Source organism: Miniopterus natalensis, chromosome 11 (genome assembly GCF_054644295.1).
Source record: "Miniopterus natalensis isolate mMinNat1 chromosome 11, mMinNat1.hap1, whole genome shotgun sequence".
Lineage (NCBI taxonomy): Eukaryota > Metazoa > Chordata > Mammalia > Chiroptera > Miniopteridae > Miniopterus > Miniopterus natalensis.
Window position 1 is genome coordinate 42,704,622 of NC_142091.1, and position 21,097 is coordinate 42,725,718.

Below are 21,097 nucleotides of genomic sequence, written 5' to 3' on the forward strand. Positions count from 1 at the left end.
ACATATTCTCTGTAAAAGCCAAATGGGAAAGAGAAGGAAAGGCAAAGCCCACCCCAATGAACAAAATCAAGATTTCAGGCTCTCTAAAAGCATTAATTCCCCCTAATCATCTTACCCACTCTCACCTGGAGGACTGGCAGGAGGCAAACACAGGACTGTGGGGTCAGTGATGAAGAGACAAGTTAATGGATGAAGGAAGGTGTGATTTCTGCAGTCTCCTTACTCATATCCTAATAGGCAAACTCTACTGCAGTTTACTAAATAGACTGAAGGATGGGGCATCATCTAGGCTCAATCTTAGTCAGCTCCTTAAGTCAAGGAGCACCATTTTATTAAAAGCTCCAATTCACCAAGGAACCAGACTGGAGGATTTTCCTGGAAAACCTTTAAACCTGAGGTCCGCCCTAAGAGCCATCGTAAACAGCAGGGCATTCCCTGGAGCAATCAGTGCTGTTAACTTTTTCAAACGTTTCTACAATGAGAGATACCTTGGGGCATTTTTTTAATTGCAATTACAAATTAAAATACCTGAATTTTATCAGATGTCAGATACTACACCACTGTTTCTCAAACCAGTCTTAGGACCTTTGGGGTTTCTACTCTTAAAATTTTTAAAATAGTGTTTTCAATAATATGATAATATAAATGGCAGTTGACATCAGTATATTCTGCACTGTCTGGGTGAAGCCGAGGGATTTCAGAACCCTTGTCTGCAATTGTACTTAAAATGCTTTAATTGCCAATGGGGAAAATCAAACAAAACAAGAGGTATATGGTGCTGTTTAAGATGCCCTGGCTGTTTAAATGTGGGCTTTATTGTAGTTAATCAAATACTAAAATGCTGTGTGAACTAAGGGCCACATGAAAAAGTCCCAAAGAGAATTCTTGATTTCCTCACCAAAGTCTCCCCATTTTGAATCTTTCCCATTATCCACAGAATTACTCAGGTCAAAGACTTAGCAGGAATATTTCATTTCTCTCTTTTTTCATCATGTGCATGCTACTTACCCACGTCTTACCATTTTCTCTGCTTTTCCACTTCTAGGACCTAGTTAAGACCGTCATCCCTCCCCTGGGATACTGCAATAGAGCTCAGTCCTTCTGATTGTTTTTCTTGCTTCCATGCTTTTCTACCTACAATCCATTCTCCATATGACACTCAAAGTGACCTTTTAAAAGTATAATATCAGGATGGCTTCTATCGAACATAAAATAAAACCAATCACCTTTTCAGGATTTCCAAAGCTACAGCCTTGGATTGACTTGTATCATCCAAAAAATGTGCCCACTTGGAACCTCAGAATGTGGCCTAATTTGGAACAAAGGTCTGTGAAGATGTAATTAAGGGAAATCTCAGGACAAGGTCATCCTTGATGAGGGTGGACCCTAAACCCAGTGACAGATGTCCTTTTAAGAAGAGGGGAAGACAAAGAGACAGAGGAAAGAGGGCATTGTGAAGAAAGAGGCAGAGATTGCACTTAATGCTGCCACAAGCCAAGAAATGCCCAGAGCACAAATACTGGAAGGTGCAAGGAAGGCTCCTCTCCCAGGGCCTTCTGAGGGAGCATAGTCTGCAGATACCTTGATTTTAAATATTTGGCCTCTAGGGGTGGAATGGGTTATTGGGGAGAAAAGGGGACATCTGTAATATTTTAAACAAAAATTAAATAAATAAATAAATAAATAAATAAATAAATAAATAAATAAATAAATAATAAAAATAAATGTTTGGCCTCTAGAACTATGAATTCCTGTTGTTTTAAGACACAAAGTTTGTGACAATTTGTTATGGCAGCCCTAGGAAACTAATGCAAAGGTCTTAACACTTTGGACTCTGCCTGTTTCTATGATGTCATTCATTGCCACTCTCCCAGTCACTCATCAGCCTCCATTCCCTCTGACCTTTTGTTATAGCATAATAAAAATCCAGGACAAGTGGAATAGAGAAACTGAGAGATAGTTCAACAGCAGTTTGCAGCCACTTAGTAAATCCTGTCTTCCCTAAACCAAGGGCACTTGAGAGTAAATGATTTGTGTTAGATGGGCCAGGTACAGACACTAGGGTTAAGAAACTCACCAGGGCAGGAAGCCCCGGATGCCTAGCAAGGGGCAAAACTGGGAGAACAAGGACTTTGTCCCCAGGGTAAACTGTCCTCCCCTAGAATATTGCTGGTCATGCCATTTGGACCCCCATAGCTAAACCCCTTGAGCGCTCCTCCCTAAAGATTAACATCTAGTCCTCAGGTGTATTTCAGCTCCAGGCCCAGGAAAGCAGATAAGTGGCACTGCACTGGGCTGCCTCAGGATCGGCTACATTGACTATGACCTCCTGCCTTGGCACTGACCAATCAGTGGAGACCACGACCCTGAAAGAGCGCATCTGGAAAGCTGATGAATATTCTATTGAGATAGTCCCTTGAGACCTTCCCTAAGAAAGAGATATAAACACACTCAGGACAAAGGACCCAGTCTGTGTGCTCTTCCTTTGGGGAGCACCCCCCCTCAGGCCACCATCCCCTTTCCCCTCTTCTTCCTGCACAAGCATGCATCTCCTAAACTCTAAAGGACCCCAAGAGACCTGCAACCAGGGTAGCAATGGGCAGCAGCAGCTCATCCCGGGCTAACCCCCTGAACCTGTCTCCAAAGCCCCCTTTTCTCTGACTTCTCACTGAGCCAAAGCAGCCCAGCCTGGGCTCCCCTGTTGCTTCTTCTATGCCCTTTCTTGTTTCACTGTCCTAAGTATATTTTTGCTGCAGCCAATAAATTCTTGCTTTCTTTTCTATGCTTTGTCTCTTGATTGAAATCTTTCCCTCAAGAAGAAAAGAACGGAGGTCTGCTCATTGTCTCCCCTGTAACACTTTCTCTGTCCTGACCTCAAAAAACTCATTCCTATTCAAGCCATTTAGACTGTTCTCTCTGCCTGGACCTTCTTCCCCCCAAATCTCTCCTTGGTTGGTTCTTTTCACCTTTCTTGCCACATCACAAATATTAATTTCTCTAAGATGTAAGATGTCTCCTTTAACTGAAATGTTACCTTGTCCGAAAGTTCTTTCCTGACCATCTGCTTAAAGTTGCAACCCACCCTTCCTTGCTTTTGTCTTCTCATAGCATTGTTACCATCAGGCATATTATGTGCTGTATGTATGTATGTATGTATGTATGTATGTATATCACCTTCTTCTAAAATGTAAGTCTGTGGGGATAGGACTTTTGAACTTCATTCATTGCAATATATATTCAGCATGTAGAAGAGTTCTCAGTAAGTATTCAGTTAATAAATGAACTCAAATAGTGCTATTGAAATAAATGTCCTATGGGTAGATCTAATAAAGAAAATTTATTTTCATTGAAAGCTGAAAACTATTTGCTTTATAAAACATGGGCAGTGCCCAGAATGTGGTGATATCAGTAGCTTGCTAGTTTCTCTCTTGATGTTACTCATGTAGGCTCTGCTGCACCCATTAATGTAGTCTGGCATCAGGTCAGAGGCTGGTGTTTTCTTTTAAAAATATATGTCAGTATCTGTGTTTTCTTACTCTGTTGACCACCATTTTCCTATTGAGGTCAGTTATATTGTTTTTATAGAAATCAAAGATCATTCCAATTATGTGATGTATTCCACACAGCATTGTTTCTAATCAATAAATAAAGTGCACTTCACAGTAAATGAAATATAGCAATAGGTTTGTGTTCACATAATTCACTCATTTTACCATTTCCTCACCATCCTGCAGCTGCTGGTTTGATAGAATAAGCTTTTTCAGATGCAGTTACACCACCAGTGAGGGGACAGTGCTTTGCAGGACAGAGGCAATGCACTCCAGGATGATGTATATGCTCTAATCAACATCCAATGTACAGTTCTGCTTCTCCCGTTACCAGTATTCACATGTCCAGGAATCAAGTGTTGGAAATGGGAGTGGCTCCCCTCCCTATTACCCCTAGTGAGACATTAGTAACATTTTTGCTTTCTGGTTCCTGACTTTTCTGGTCTAGAGGTCTTAGTTTTAAGAAAGGGAATGTTTTCACTAGGAGACTCGACAATAATTCCGTTAAACTGGAACTTGAGACTGTCACCTGTCCACTTTGGTCTCCTTATGTCTCTGAACCAGCAGGTGATTGATCCTAATAACCAAGGGGAAATGGAGTTGCTACTATACAATGGACATAAGGAAGAGTGTGGAATACAGGAGATCCCTTGTGGTATTTCTTTTTTTTCCCCCCTCTTACTTCAGTTTATTTCAATTAATTCAAATAAACAAACTTACAATAATTAACTAGCAAGATATGGAACTAGGTCCTTTAGTTTGGAAGAATGAAATAACTTTACACCATATTCTGTCAAGAGAAATAAGTCTCCCAAGGGGAAAAAAAAATCTTTCTTAGAAAATCCACACTATGCCATTTTTTATGCTTTGTTTATTGTGGTAGAAACAGAGATAATAAATTTACCATCTTAATCATTTTAAGTGTGTAACACAGTAGTGTTAACTGTTGTTGTGAAACAGATCTCTAGAACATTTTCACCTCACAACACTTTTCCAGGTTTGTTTTGTTTTGTTTTGTTTTGTTTGTTTTTTGTTTTGTTTTTCTGTTGATTTCTAGTTTTATTCAACTGTGATTAGAAGTTTTTATTTAATTTTTGTTTAAAGTATTACAGGTGTCCTTTTTTCTCCCCAATGACCCATTCCACCCCTTCCCATCCCCTCCCCAGTCCTCTCCCCGCCGTTGTCCATGTCCTTGGGTTGTGCATACATGCATATAAATTCTTTGGTTAATCTCTCCCCCTCCACCCACCCACACTCCATCAAAGTACTACTAGATTTGATAAATGAATTTGGCAAGGTAGCTGGATACAAAATCAACATCTGGAAATCGATGGCATTCTTATATACCAACAATGAACTTTTAGAGAGAGAAACTAAAAAAACAATACCATTTACCATTGCAACTAAAAAAATAAGATACCTAGGTATAAACTTAACCAAGGATGTAAAAGACCTGTACTCAGAAAGCTATGGGACACTGAAAAAAGAAATAGAGGAAGATATAAACAAGTGGAAGAATATAACATGCTCATGGATTAGAAGAATTAATATCATTGAAATGTCCATACTACCCAAAGCAATTTATAAATTCAATGCAATTCTTATTAAAATACCAACAGCATATTTCACAGATCTAGAACAAACATTTCAAAAATTTATATGGAACCAAAAAAGACCCCGAATAGCTGCAGCCATATTGAGAAAAAAGAACAGAGTGGGAGGGGTCACATTACCGGACTTCAAACTGTACTACAAAGCCATTGTAATCAAAACGGCCTGGTATTGGTACAACAACAGGCATATAGATCAATGGAACAGAACAGAGACTCCAGAAATAGACCCACGCCATTATGGTCAGTTAATATTTGACAAAGGAGGCAAGAGCATCCAATGGAGTAAGGACAGTCTCTTCAATAAGTGGTGCTGGGAAAATTGGACAGATACATGCAAAAAAAAAAGAAACTAGACCACTAACTTTCACCATACACAAAAATAAACTCAAAATGGATAAAAGACTTAAATGTAAGTCAGGAAACCATAAAAATCTTGGAAGAAAACATAGGCAGTAAAGTCACAGACATCCCACATAGTGGAATTTTCCTTGTGGTATTTTTTAATATTACCATGACTACGATTAAAGTTAGTGGAAAAATACAACAACCCAGTTCAGGTAAGACTTCTAATGGCCCAAACCCTTCAAGAATGAAGGTTTGGGTCACCCTACCAGGCAAAGAACCATAAACAGCTGCGGTGCTTTTTGGGAGCAAAATGAATATGAAATAGGTAGTTTAAGAAGGCAAATATATATACTCATTAAGACCATGTGACCAGTTGAAGAAATGAGATTTGTATTAGTTATCAGTATTTCTTTTGTTATAAATACATTAATATTAATATGTATCCATGTACATATAATATTTGGTATATGTATACATATCAATTATTTTTTGTTTTTTTTCTCTCCTTTATACCTGCATCATGGAACTTTATATTACAGTATTTAAATGACAAGATACGGCCCAGTCTGGTGTGGCTCAGTGATTGAGCATCAACCTAGGATCCAGGCAATTGGGGTTCGATTCCCGGTCAGGGCACATGCCTGGGTTGCGGGCTCCATCTCCAGTCAGGGGCATGCAAGAGGCAGCTAATCAATGACTCATCATTGATGTTTCTATCTTTCTCTCTCCCTCTCCTTTCCTCTCTCTGAAATCAATAAAGATATATTTTTTTAAAAATTAAAAATAAATAAATAAATAAATGACAAGATATCAAAGTAGAAGTGTGAACATCCCCAAGGACTTTGCATCTTCCAGAGAAAGGGTTACTGTATTTTTGGTTATACACAGGATAGTTGCACTGTGTTAGGTGAAGTATGTCTTTGCTATTGTGTTTATTTGAAGATTAATTGTGGTTGAAGGAGATATGTATGAGTGCCAAGTTAACAAGGGATGGACCGTGATGGTCAGTGTTATGTGTCAACTTGGTTAGGCTTTAGTCCTTAGTTGTTCAATGAAACACCAATCTAGGTGTTGCTGTGAAGGTATATTGTCAATGTGATTAAAGTCCATACTAAATTGACATTGAGTACTGGAGATTATTCTAGATAATCTAGAGGAGCTTGATTCTATCCTTTGAATAGCCTTAGCAGCAGAACTGAAACTTCCCTCAGGAAGGAGAAATTCCACCAGTGGGAAACAGCTTAAGTTCGTGCCTGAGAGTTCTAGGCTGCACTTTCTGAATTTCAGAAATTCATCCCTATGAATTTCAGATTTACCTTGTCAGCCCCCACAATTGCATAAGCCATTTCATGTAATAAATCTCTTAATGTATATATTTTCAACTGGCTTAGTTTCTCTGGCTGAACCTTTACTTATATAGCCAATTTTGTTTTTTTTCTGGATGAAGGAAAAATTTTACCTAAAGATGGTTTCCAATCAATTTAACCACCTGGGAAACTTCCTGATATCCTCAATTTTGACAATTTATCTATTACTTTTTGCTGGTTCACTATCTGATGGATGTACAGGAAAACCATAGCCTTTACTTATCCATTCCTTTCTCTGAAGATTTCTATTCAGCTGTAGGTCATTCCATCTTTCCTTCTTCTTAAATGCCACGCTTCTGATTATGAATAAAGTAACATAGTTATAATTGGAGTACAATATTAAATATGTAACATAATTATAAAATCTAATTATGTACAGCTTTTAATCTTCAATTTAAAAAATTTGAGTTGTGGACAACCTTGTCACTTATACTCTTTTCTCTACTTTTCTGAATGTTTTAAACATTTAAGAGTAAAATATTTTAGCCCTAGCCAGTTTTGCTCAGTGGTTAGAGCATCTGCCCATGGACTGAAGGGTCCATGGTACGATTCCAGTGAAGGGCACATACCTGAGTTGCAGGCTTAATCTCTGATCCCTGGCCCATGTTGGGGTGTGTGCAGGAGGGAACCAATCTCTCTCTCTTTCTCTTTCTCTCTCTGAAAAGCAATGGGAAAAAAATCCTTGGGTGAGGATTTTAAATAAAAGAGTAAAATATTTTAAACAAGGTACAAGACATATAAAAATAAAACCCATAACAATAAGAGGAGAGAGAAATACACTGTTACAGAAACAATAAGATAATCCTCAGAATTCTAGTTTATCAAGTAAAATAGAAGATAAGTAGGACACAGAGGATTTGTATAATGGTCGATCTAATGGCTATATAAAAAACTTTAAAAATCAGATGGTTTAGATCAGAAAAAGCATGTCAGGTTATAATATAGATGTTAGTGGAGGTTATAATTTCAAATGACCCTAGAACAGCTTAACTAAAATTTAAAAACATTTTAATAATAAAAGCTAATCTTGTAGGATTTTAAAATAGCAATTATTTTCCACTAGTGATTAATAAATATTTTAAAGCAGATTTGTAACAGCATAACCCCAATACTTTTTACAAAAAGAATAGCAAATTCTATTGGGATGATAAATTACAGGATTCAAGGTAAAGTACCTGTATTGTTTTTAGTGTCTATGTAAGGGTCATGACCCATAACACTACTTTTTGACTAAAGAAAAATGCTACATATTATTAGAAACATACAGTCTTTAGGCTAAAAGTAGTGAAGGCCAGGAAAACATAATAGTTTTAGATAAATTGGAAACTATACAAAACCAAATTAAAACAATCTCATCTGGCTTATATAAAAACTTAATAGAAAATGGAAAGACCATGTAGTTACAAGGTAAATAAAGTCAAAACAAAGCAAATATGGTATATAAATCAATAACCCAATTAAACTTTATGAAATGTGGTTTCCAAAGTGTTGGGGTAAATTATTATGCCTGTCATCTTTAAATTCTTGGCAGATCATATTTCTTTAATTGACCCATCCAATATTGTTGCTGAGCCAGACAGAATCTACCTTTCTTCTATCATTTTATAATGGCGAAAGGAAGGCATATACTACTTCTTAGGATATTTCATCACTTCGTCAAAAAAAATTAAAAACTAAAAAAAAATGAGAAGGGAGATCTTCTGGGAAACCTGGGAAAATGCTGCACATCCAGGCTAAGTACCATCCAAGAAAAAGTATTTGGTCTCTTACCAATGCCAATGTTTTCTTTACCTGAAAAGGAGTGGGCTTTGATGAATTTCTACTAGCTTTGCTTAGAGTCTAGCCTCTGAGTATTACATATGTAGAAAAAATTATATTCATAGAAATCTCAACAAAGCATGAAATTTTACATATGTGTAAAATTATATGTATAAACATCTATAATTTCATGCTTTAGTTTTCTTCCTTTGTTGGAACTTCTAAGTTATATAGAGAGTTATATATAATACACACACACACACACACAAATATACACAATCTTGGTTTTTTTCTGCCATGACAAGTTTTACATAAAGAAGACTGCAAAGAAATTCATCTCTCATATTTTCCTACATTTCACAAAGTAATGAAAATGTGATAACAGCAGAGTCCATTGATTATAAAAGAAACCAGTCCCCTAACCCTCTTGGAAGCAATAAACAGGTCATGGCCATAAAATTGACTATGTGTTCTCCAACTAAGACAGAGAGGACTTTTAAAACAAAATAAAATCAAAATGGAAAAATCTTACAAATAGAACTCTAAAAACTAGTTGGATAATAACTGATTATTTAGTAATAAGATCTTCATAAAATAAATTATTTTATAACTCTTTTCCTAACATATGTCTCTTGGAGTTCTGATTATTAAACTTACTGCCTTATAAAAGGAAATGCTAATGATGGCCTAACAGAAAGGGGATTTCCTTTGGTATCTGGTTCCTTACCCCTAAATTATTGTACTATGTCACTATTTTTATAATTGCAGACTTCCACCAAACGAAGGTGTTTTTTTGAGGTGGTCAAACAATGAAGAGGGAAGGAATGTCTGAGTGTCTTCAGCAGAGAGAACCTCTAAAGAAAGGGGCTCCACCATTTGCCATGGTTTTCCTGATGGCACCTTTCACCTCCTTGTTTCTCAGGCAGTAGATGATAGGGTTGAGCATGGGAGTGAAGACTGCATATATGACTGAGATCAATTTGTTAGAATTGAATGAAGCAATGGCCCGAGGTCGAACATATATGAAAATCACAGCTGTGTAGAAGATGACCACCACTGCAAGGTGAGAGGCACAGGTGGAGAAGGCCTTCTGCTGCCCAGTGGCTGAGGGAATGTGCAGGATGGTAGATACGATGAGGACATAAGAAATGACAGTGACTGAGAAAGGAGACACCAGGATGATGATGGCCAGCACAAAGTCTGTCATCTCTGCCACAGAAAAGCCCATGCAGGCCAGTTTGAGGATAGGGGACACATCACAAAAAATATGGTTCAAGATATTATTGCCACAAAAGGCAACTTGGGAGATGAAGTATACCTTTACCATGCAAATGGTGAAGCCACTCACCCAGGAACTGATGATCAGCTGAACACAAAATCCTGTGGTCATCATGACTGGATATCGAAGAGGCCAACATATGGCCACGTAACGGTCGTAGGCCATGGCAGCCAACAGCATACATTCAGTACAGGCAAGTGAGATGAAGAAATAGAGCTGGATCATGCATCCCAGGAAGGAGATGATATTGGGACGAAGTAGGAACCCAGCCAGCATCTTGGGGACAGTGACAGATATATACCAGACCTCCAGAAAAGACATGGTGCCCAGAAAATAGTACATGGGTTTGTGCAGAGACCCAGTGACCCATACAGTGAAGATTATGACTAAATTTTCCAACAGCACAAACAAGTAGGTGATGAAGAAGAGGAGGAAGAGCAGAACCTGGAGCCAAGGGGAAGTAGGGAAACCTACCAGGATGAACTCACTAATATGAGTGATATTTTTCTTCCACATGGTTAGAACACCAAAATACAAAATATTTAATGATAGTAGCACCAAACTGAAGAGTGAGATCATCATTAGCAGCAAAGAGCTTTTACATGTATTTTATCATTAAACTTAATCCTAGTGCCATAATCTAGTCCTATGGCATGACTTTGGAGTCACAAGAGGCCATGAGAGCCTCTCTGGAAAATCAGGTGTCAAAACAGGAACTGAAAACAAATCTGCCACAGACACAAAGTTAAAAACTACTGTGTTGTATACCAGAAACTAATATATTATATACCAATTGTAATTGAAAAATAAATATTAAAAAAAGAATCTGAAAATCATGAGGTGAGATTCAGGATTCAGGCCTTTGAACCTGGATCAGAAAGAGGTCTTAGTAGTCTTAGGAGTAAATACTTTTTTTATCAGCAAATGCCCAGATTTCAGGAGCAGCTATAAGGCAGGAGATCATGATGACTGGAATAAGTGCCAAGGATGGTCCAGGAAACAAGGCAGGAAAGGGGGGAAGTTCAAAATCTGGAGAAAATAAAAAGAATATTAACTGGAAAAGACCCTCCCGGCCAGGAGAGTTGCCTACTCTGCCCTCCTCCTCTGCTATGTTGTAAGTCTTTTGAAGAATATGGCAAGGTGGTCAACAATTCTCTGCCTATTTTCAGGGTGATGTCTTTAAAAATTGAGTAAAGAAATGTCTGCCCTCTTAGAATAATTAAACACAATTTAACTTTTCAGATGGCTAATAATGCTAATAATATATATATATATATCTGTTATATATTACTAATTTAATATATATATTACATAGGTGGTGCCTAATGATCTGAACCCCACAGTCCTCATTCTAATATTCTCTCTTGTCAGATACTCTACCCAAGCTCAAGTCACACTGAAGAATTTGAACTTCAGTACAGCATCCTCCTTTAAGACTCTATGTGGTTCCACATACTCTACCTTCTGCCTGAAATTCTTTCTAACACTTGCCACCTGGAAAATGCCTGCTCAGATTCATCCTCTCTATCAAACCATCCCTAACCACCCCCACTATGGCCACCTCTGGCCCATCACCCCCTTCTATCTGGTTTTGTAACATTTTGGACCTTAGAACATCATGACAATATGTATCATTTGCTTACCTGTCATCATTACTAGATTTGTGAATTCCTTGAAAAATGCCAATTTTATCCTATTTTCAGCTGGTCTGTCTTATCCTTAATACCTAGCACAGTCCCTAATGCATGGTTGACACTCAATAAACAAATTATTTGTGATGTTTAATAAATACCAAATGTCTCACCATAGTGCTTTCTGTTAATTTCTCTTTAGGGACCTGGGTGAAGTAGGTCATCTTGGTTGAGTCCAGCTTAGAGATCTTGTTATAGTTGCCCAGTGGTCAGATCTATGGAAAGGTGTCCTGAAGAATATGGCCTTTTTCATCCCATAAGTCTTTGTCTCTCCACCTGAAAGGAGCTTCAGATATGTGACAGAAAGCAATAGGAAAAGGGGAAAAGGAGAGACAGTAAAATAGCCTGATCTAAGTCTTGGAAAATTGCTTCTCTGTGAAATTCAAGAGAAGAGATTTTGTGATTCTCATCACCTAGTAAAGACTCTGGGGTCCAAATGGATTATAGGGAAATGAAAAATTATTCTGCTATTGATTAAAGAAAATGCAACATCACCTCAATTCATATTTATGGTTACACTTTTAAATCCAATATTTAAAGGTTACCTTTTGGCTTGTTGGTTGCCCCTGTTGGATGATAAGAGCCCAGGATGGGATAAATTCTTCTGTTTTTTCTTTGTATTTATCAATGTTATCTCTTCCCACTCCTCTCTCTGTCTCTTGCTCTCATTTTCTATTTCTCTGCCACTGAACGTGAGTTGGTGCTGTATGCTGACTCCTCACATAGTCCTCAGCTGGACAGAACCTAGTGCTGGGAAGCTCCAGGATGCCATGAGCCCACTGCTCAGTAGAGACAAGTGCTGTTCTTTAAATGACACATCCTTGGGGATCTGGTTAAAAAATGCTGTAGGATTTTGAATAGTAACAATGACAAAGAAGTTAGAGTAATTTCCCTAGTAGTCTCCAAGGGTCAACAGAGATGATACTAGATCATTATCAGATGGAGAAACAGAACAGCAACAGTTTTATGGCAAATCTCCCTGGTGATTGATCCTAATTCTAGTCTCAAGACTTGGTTTTCCTTCTTTTTTTCTGGTTGTTTGGGAAGTAACTATTACTCATAATTTATTACTTTAAAGAATTAATCCTACCCAGAGGAGATGCTGGTGAGAGGATTAAAGTATACAAAAGATGAGTTAGCTGTGTTAATAGTACATACTAAGCTCTAGGGAGAAGTACAACTTTCTCTCCATGCCCTCCACTCAAGAGAAGAGCACTCCTAAGCAGCAAAGAGAAACAACTGCACATGGGGCTCGGAAATCAAGCTTTGGCGTGAAAAGAAAATTTAACTGTAGCCAATTTTGGCTCTTTTTTAAGGAAATTTCTCTTGTCTTGGTTCTTCCTTGTGGGTCATTCTACATTGCTCTTCTCTTTTGCATCTCATGTCAATAGTTATTGAGAATAACCTGAAGAAGAGGTTTAGAGGAAGAATGCCCATTCTTAGCACTCCAAGAAGAAAACAAGTGAGAATCTGAAGCAAAGGAAGGTAGGAGACAAAGAGAAAGACAATGGAACAGGTAGCTGATGACATCTCTACACTAAGGCTCAGATTAAAACCTTCTCTTTCCTCTAATTTAATCTTCCCATGTCTCCTGTCATAGTTTTATCATCAGGGTGATGAGACTATGAAGACCATCATTAGACTGTAGGTGGGGAAAGTATAAGGAGGCTGCTCAGACTTTTCAAAGTGGAACAAGAAATGTACCTTGTGTCTCAGATCTGGTCCTGGCCTGCTCTCCAATTAGGAGACTAGGGACACAGGTATAATGTGTGACAGAATGTGTCTTTGCCTGAAACATCCCCTCTGTATATATCTCTTCTGAAAATAGCAATTGTGGTGGCAGCAGATGAAGGCTATGTCCAATATTTGGAGATTTTCTTTGCTCCCTGTTAAATACCTTTCTTTTACAGATAAGACCAACAAACATAAGTATATTGATAGGTACAGTGCTTTAAAACATTTATGTAAACTAATTTTCTGGACTAAAATCCATGAGTAAGAAAAAAGATAATTTTTTATTAGTGAATTTATTTTTATAAAAATACATAGAGAGTTATAAATAGTACATCAATTTATTCATTCAATTCATACTCTTTATTAAAAATAAAATTAGATGAAATAATTATAAAACTCAACAGACAAATAGTTATTACTGTATTTACTTGGTTATTTTCATCATTCATCTAATGTAGGGTTTTACACAATATTTTTCAATATATACTTATAAAGAACTCTGCTTCTCAATATTCATAAGATTTACTGATTTGATTAATTGTATTATCAGTAGCTGAAACATTGGAATGCTAGGTTAACTCCAGATACTTCATTAAACTGTCCATTCAACCTCTCATGCCTAGAACCTTTGAATTAACTTTAATTCCTTTACCCCCAAACACTCCAGTCAATCAGATGACTGAGGTCATCTTTATTTTTTAAAAATGTGAAGACTGCCATCAGTAGATCCACAAAGACATCTGTGAATACGTAAGAGCAACCTGAGTGAATTAGAACTACCTGGGAAAATATATGGAGAAAATTCTTCTATGGATAATTAAGTATAGTCTGCTTTATTCTGATAAGGGAAGTGCAACATAAAAGGGAAAAAGTAAAGAGAGAGTTCTCTCAGTCAACTTACTTATGCTGGTTCTGAGAGGAACTAAGTGCTTCCTAGTGACATATAGAGATTTAAAATAAATTGCAGAAAAGCTGGGTACAATATATTCAACACCTGAGTTTAAATTTGCTGAATGTGTTAGCTCACACATCTCAGAATTGATTCAGTTTGGCAGTGGCATGTGGATGGAAGAAAAGTAGAAGTTATTTATGGAGAAATACTTAAAAAATTAAATGTGAAACAAATGATTTTTTATTTTAATTCAAGTTCTGTCCTATATCATAATTAGAAAATGAGGTTTGCTTAGGTTATATTATTTATTTCAAAAACTAAACCCATGTTGCCCGGCTGGGCGTGGCTCAGCGGTTGAGCGTCGACCTAGGATCCAGGCGATCGGGGTTCGATTCCCTGTCAGGGCACATGCCCAGGTTGCAGGCTCGATCAATGACTCTCTCATCATTGATGTTTCTATCTCTCTCTCTCCCTCTCCTGTCCTCTCTCTGAAATCAATAAAGATATATTTTTAAAACACACACACAAATCAAACAAACAAACAAAAAAACTAAACCCATGTCAATTTTCAAATACTTATTCCAAAAATTCCAACTGAAGTTTATTTGTTTGACTAATATTTATTAAATGTTATGTACAGTCAGAATCCTAGTAAGAAACATAAAGCAATTTCTGCTGAAATTTTGAGTAGAATTAAATGTCCCAACTATCCACTGAGGTTGGACTAAGTGAAGACAACCAACAAGGGTGTTGAGCCACAGAAGGACTGGCAGTGCAGATAGCCAGAGACAGCTGCAACCTTGAGAGGAGCACCCTGTGCAGGAGTTGTAGTAATTGCCAGAGTCACAGAACCCAGGGAAGCAGGGAATAATTCCTTGCCATTTCTTTCCCAGCATCCTTCAGTTTCCTGCTGGCGTTCCCCATTGACCCAACCAAACTGGAAGCCAGAGGCCAACAGAGCCAGAGTGACAATGCATAGGATCAACTGCTCTCACCTCCCAGGAGGTGGGGTATATACAAAGGGGTACAGAAGTGCAGAGAATCGGTCACTGGGGAGGGGAAGTAGAGGATAACCTGTCACCGGTGCCTACAGTGTCAGGGACTGTGGCTGATGTTGTAGATTGAAGAGGAATAAGGTTAGTTTCTACCCTAGAGGATCTCACCATCTAACAGAGAGTCAAACACAAGCTGACATCTGTCATCCAGAATAAAAGGCTGCTGTAGTCAAGGCTCAATATTCAAAGTGAACTCACCTTTTCCTGCTTCATCTATCAGTGACAGCCACTCACTTGGTAGAAACACTATAAACTGCAGATCTAGGTTTTGCAAAAACTAAAAATACTTCTGTAGAACTTATTATGTGTCCACAAACCTATATATTAAGAAAACACTCACAGGTTGGTTAGATTTGGACTGGTAAACATGAATGTACTTCCTCATGTGACCCCTTGCTTACTTATGTCACTTTGTGCTAATCATCTTTTCGGTCTTTGAGTGGCCTTTCTCTCTTGATTCTTGGCTTTTCTTACCTCCGCAACCCTGACCTTCACTGCTGCCCACTATTTCACATCTGTCTGACTCCTTCAAGTGTTAGCCTAAATGCTAGCCTGCTGGAATATTTTCTCTGCTTGCCCTAGGTCTACCTGCCATTGGCTTCCCTAGTACCCTGTACTTGCATCATGACACATATAACTGTGAAGCTAATTGTGCCTCTCTTTTCCCTACTTGTTATAGCTTCTTGAAGGAGGAATCTGTGTCTAGCTTGTTGTTGACTAGTCTACTCTCATAGGCTATTACAGTGCTCGGCAAGGAGTAAGGGGACTGAGAATATTAAATGAAAGCACGGCTAAATGGATTCACCAAGATAAGAATGAGGATGGTGCGATTATTGAGTAGCTTAAAGTGACTAATATCAGAATGGATGTTTCATATTGAGGTTCAGTAAAAAACAAAGTTGAAATGGTGTAGATGGGGTTCCTGAATGCTAGAATAATTCCAAAATAATAATAATAAATCAAACGAGTAGGTCTTACTTAATTCAAATTGAGAATTCTTAAGTAGTAGAATAACATTTTAGAGCAATATACAAGAAAGATTAGTCCAGGAATGTTGAATAATGTTGAGAGCGGCTTTGTTAAAAAGTAGGAGACCAATTTTAGACTCCCACTTAAAATGAGCAGAATATAGAGTCAAGGTAGCTCTTTTTTTATTATCCTTTCATTTTTTTGGTCTAGGTTTGATCAGTTTTGTAGAATTCTCCCTGTACACTACATTTCCTTATCCAGTTAGCAGGTCCTCCAATGATATCTAACATTCACATTTACCTTAGAAAATTTTGTATTTGGTTTTCACCTAACTTGTATGTAGCATGTCTGTTATATTGATGTACTGAGGGTTTCAGCTCAGACATATACTGATGGAATAATGTTGCACTAGTTCGCTCACAGTAGTCACGATATAGCATGGAAGGCCACAAGAATTCAAGAGCCAAAAAGAGAATGTCTCAAGGGACATGTCTCAACTGCAAAAGTTGCAGTAATACTGATTCATCTCTCATGAAACTGTTGATTCCATCCCTGTAATTGATTCCATCCCCAGTGGCTCAGTTGGTTGGAGCATCGTTCTGTACACCAAAAAGTTTGCAGGTTCAATTCCCAGCCAGGGCACATACCTAGGTTTCGGGTTTGATCCCCGGTTGGGGATTGTATGGGAAGCAACCAATCCATGTTTCTCTCTCACATTGATGTTTCTCTCTCTCTCTCCCTCTCTCTCTCTCTCTCTCTCTCTCTCTTCCTCTCTCTCTAAAGTCAATAAACATATCCTTGAGTGAAGTTTTTAATAAAAGAGAGAGAAGTGAGCTCTTATAGTCCTGGAAGGAGGCTAAAATTGAGAGAGGACTAGGAAATGCTCAACATTCTTTTTAATATCAATGATAGTCCATCACTGCTAGTCCAATATAATCACAAGCAGCACTGTTACCACCCCCACAGCACCACACCACTATCACTTATCATCACACCTACTCATAACTTACTGGCTGGATTGCTGTTCCTTTCAGGCATCAGTGTTTGTTACCTGATGGATCCCTAGAGCTACTGTCACAGACCTTAGATATAGAGAGAATCTAATATGGTGTGCATTGTAAAACTAGACTCCCTAGGTTCAAATGGAAGACAAGAATGACAATAGCCCAAAGCAAAGTCTACTAGCTCAGCTGTGGACGTGTCTTTGCAGGCCAGTTTGAGGACTGATGCGATGACGCAGTAAAAGTTGTTCATGATATTGGAACACAGAAGGTGACACGTGAAATGAAATAGACCTTGATGTCAGTGATAATGAAACCAGTCATATAGAAGGAAGCCACCAGCCGCACACATTAACCTGTGGACTTGATGACTGGGTATCAAAGAGGACATGTCAGTGCATTTTATTTAGAATAATGAAAACAAAGAAATACGCTCAACTTCTATAAATAAAGAATTGCTTAAGTAATTTACAGCTTATACATTATGTCTATCTATCCAAATCTCTCTGAATCAGGATATTTTCAATATTTTTAGTGTTTGCAATATATGCTTCCAAATTTCCTTCCTGCAAGGCTGAGCCAACTTGTACCTCCCCATACTCTAGGGGAGGGTTTAGTTCCCGCACCTGCCAATCCTATCTGTAGGCGTGACACACGTGCCTTTCCTACCTAACTCCAAATTCTATTCACTTATTATGTTTCTTTACAGCCACCATGTGCTAGAGCACTGTCCTGGGTCATGGTAATAGAATGGTGAGTAAGAACATGTGATCCTTGCCTCCAAGGAGCTTACAATCTACTTAGGGAGACAGAAGAATAAATAAACAACTGCACTCAGCCACTAGTTCAATGTGTACTCTGACCTCAGCAAATCAGGAAAGGAAGCCAAAACCCCTGTAGCCCAGGAGGTGATATGTCGCCAATAAGAAAATTCTCAGTTTCTTATCTCTTTGCCTAGTAATGCACACTAGAATGATCACCTACTGGGCCCCATTCCTTCATAGGCTGCAGTCGGTGGTCTATTGCTAGAAGAGATCTCATCCAGCGTCTCCTGACACTTTTCCATAATGAAGCCTGTGCTTCCCTGCGTCTTCCTCCTTCTGCTTCCCCTTTTCTACACCTTCTGCTCCAGAACTAAAACTAAGAGCAAACCCAGGAAAGGGTATGTAGAGAGATGCCAGTTCTGCATTTGTCTGTTTGTTTAAATATTGAAGTTCAGCTCAGTCAACCCTTTCCACCCCACCAGGATGAATGATTCGTAAATCTGCTCTATCTAAATTACATAGACATCCAGCTACTAGCTGCTAGTTTGCAATCCATCTCTCTTCCTCTTTTTGGACTAGTCCCTTGGTGGTGTCTTTGGAATTCTAGTCCCTAATTTAGGCCCTAAAAGCTCCTCCGAACTTCATAGAAGACATAGATCCCAAGTTTAAGAACATTTTCTAAACCTTAACACCTCCCTTCTACCCATCTCTGTTAGCTTTCCTGGGCTTAGTATCCTGGCCCTGGCACAGGTACAGAGTACGGCGTAGGGCCCTTTTGACCTCTTGGTTGCGCAAGCAGTAAATTATGGGATTGAACAATGGTACAATGACAGCATAGAGTACAGAGACCAGCTTGTTGGTGTCAAAAGCTGAGAGTGCCTTTGGCCGGGCATAGATGAAGATACTGGCTGCATAAAAGATGACCACAACAGTCAGGTGAGAGGCACAGGTGGAAAAGGCTTTATGGCGCCCAGCAGCTGAGGGAATGCGCATCACAGCACCAGTGATGGCCATGTAGGAGGCCCCAGTAACAGAGAGTGGTCCCAGCAGGATAAAAATGGCCAGGACAAAGTCTGTAAGTTCTGCTCTGGACATGTCAGTGCATGAAAGGTTGAGCAATGGGGAGACATCACAGAAAAAGTGGTTGATGATGTTGGGCCCACAGTAAGAGAGACGAGAAATGAGAATAACTTTGACCATGGAGATGCCAAAACCTCCAGCCCAGGAGCCAGCTGCCAGCTGTACACACAGCCAACCACTGACAATGACAGTGTAGTGGAGAGGATGGCAGATGGCCACATAGCGGTCATAGGCCATAACGGCAAGAAGGACACACTCAGTGCAGCCCAGACCCAGGAAAAAGTAGAGTTGTGTCATGCAGCCCTCAAAAGAGATTAGCTGTCCATGGCCCTGTTTGGACCCAACAAACCCAGCTAGCATCTTGGGAATAGTTACCGTAACATACCAGATCTCCAGGAAGGACATATTAGCCAGAAAGAAGTACATGGGTTTGTGGAGGGTAGGGTGGTTCCTAATTGCCACAATGATGAGTGTGTTCTCAGTCAGCACCAACACATAGGCCAGCAGAGAAAGGGCAAACAATAGTGCCCTCAGTGGCACAGCAGCTGGAAAGCCCAGCAACACAAACTCACTGACTTTCCCACTCTGGTTCCTATGTTCCATGGGGTTGGTCTTGCCCACTGTTCTTCAGGAGAGAGAATAGAGTGTCTTCAGGAGGCATCAGTAAGAACCCAGACTTTCTCTTGGTAGGTTTCTATTGGTAAAATGCAATGTATGTGGTGCTCAGAATTTACCACTGAGCTGAGGCCGCTGCTCTCTTCTGTAATCTGGAAATGAACTAAGACAGAATTGGAAAAAATTAATTGTTTTGTGTTGGGGTTAGGATAAGAGTCTGTTCTGGCCCTTGGAGAAGCATGTATTGATAAGCACCAGGTAAAAGTGACACTAGTTGGTCCTGTAGAACAGAGATAAAAAATAAAAATAGCAAGAGTCTGGACTGCCCTAACATGAAATTTTTTTCTATGAGCTGGATTGTGACTGTTTTGAGAAAATCATTACATAATGGAGGAACAACAATAACATAAAACACAATTATTTTTTATGAGCTATTAATATAGGCATAATTCTAAAAATGTTGCAGATATTAATTCACTTAATCTTCAGAAGAACATTGAGTTAGTACTATTATTAACCCCACTTAACACCTATGGAAACTGAGGCATAGAGAGGGTATGTGACTTGTTCCAGGTCACACAGATAGTCAGAGGTGAAACCAGGAGCTTCCAAAATATGCAGGCAACGTGAAGGAGGGACTGTAAGATACATCCTGGATTTACATCCAAGAGAGAGAATCTTTGGGGCTCAGCTAAGGAAGCAGTTCCCTTCCTGCAAGGGAACAAAGTAGAATCCCAAAAGATCAGCACCTATAGACTGAAAGTCCTACATAACCTAGTACTTACGAGGAGGATCTGGGATCCACCTGGAAATCATATTAGGCAGTGGGTTCTGAATGGCAGAAGAACTGAGATTCCCAATGGTTCTGGAAGATGTGCTCTCTTGGAATGAGAGTAGAACATCTTCCTTTAATTGTTAAAATCTAAACTGTGTGCCATATATTTGGCTCCCTTTGGTACAACAGAGTATTGTTAACTATACATATAATACTAAGTATTATATCCCCACAATTTATTCATCCTATAACTAAAAGTTTGCACTCTTTGACCAACATCTATCCATTTTCCCAGCCTTCAGCCCCTGATGCTCACCACATATACATATATATATATATATTTCAATATTATTCACCCATAAAAAGGAAGAAAATCCTGCCATTTGTAATGACATGGATGGACCTTTAAGGAATTCTATGAAGTGAAATAAGCCAGACAGAGAAGGACAAATACTGCATATCTCACTTTTATATGGAATATAAAAACACCAAACCTGCTAATGGTTTTATACCTGAGTTTTTCTTCTCTTTATGCTCTGTGATTAATATTTGAGTATTACTAAGTACTTGACCCCTTTGTATTTCTCTCAATACTAGAGTGCTTCAATGCA

At 38.8% G+C, this 21,097-nt stretch overlaps 2 protein-coding genes across 2 annotated transcripts; both read right to left on the reverse strand.

Annotated features, from left to right (window-relative positions):
• Positions 1–9,469: 9,469 nt before the first annotated feature.
• LOC107537829 (olfactory receptor 6B9-like) lies at positions 9,470–10,492 on the reverse strand. The gene has a single exon (XM_016213948.2). The coding sequence runs from the start codon at positions 10,490–10,492 to the stop codon at positions 9,470–9,472; it is 1,023 nt and encodes a 340-aa protein (XP_016069434.2).
• An 8,223-nt stretch (positions 10,493–18,715) lies between these two features.
• On the reverse strand, positions 18,716–19,757 carry LOC107537836 (olfactory receptor 226). Its single transcript, XM_016213953.2, has one exon. It carries the CDS (start codon positions 19,697–19,699, stop codon positions 18,716–18,718), a length of 984 nt encoding a protein of 327 aa, XP_016069439.2. The 5' UTR covers positions 19,700–19,757.
• Positions 19,758–21,097: the final 1,340 nt, after the last annotated feature.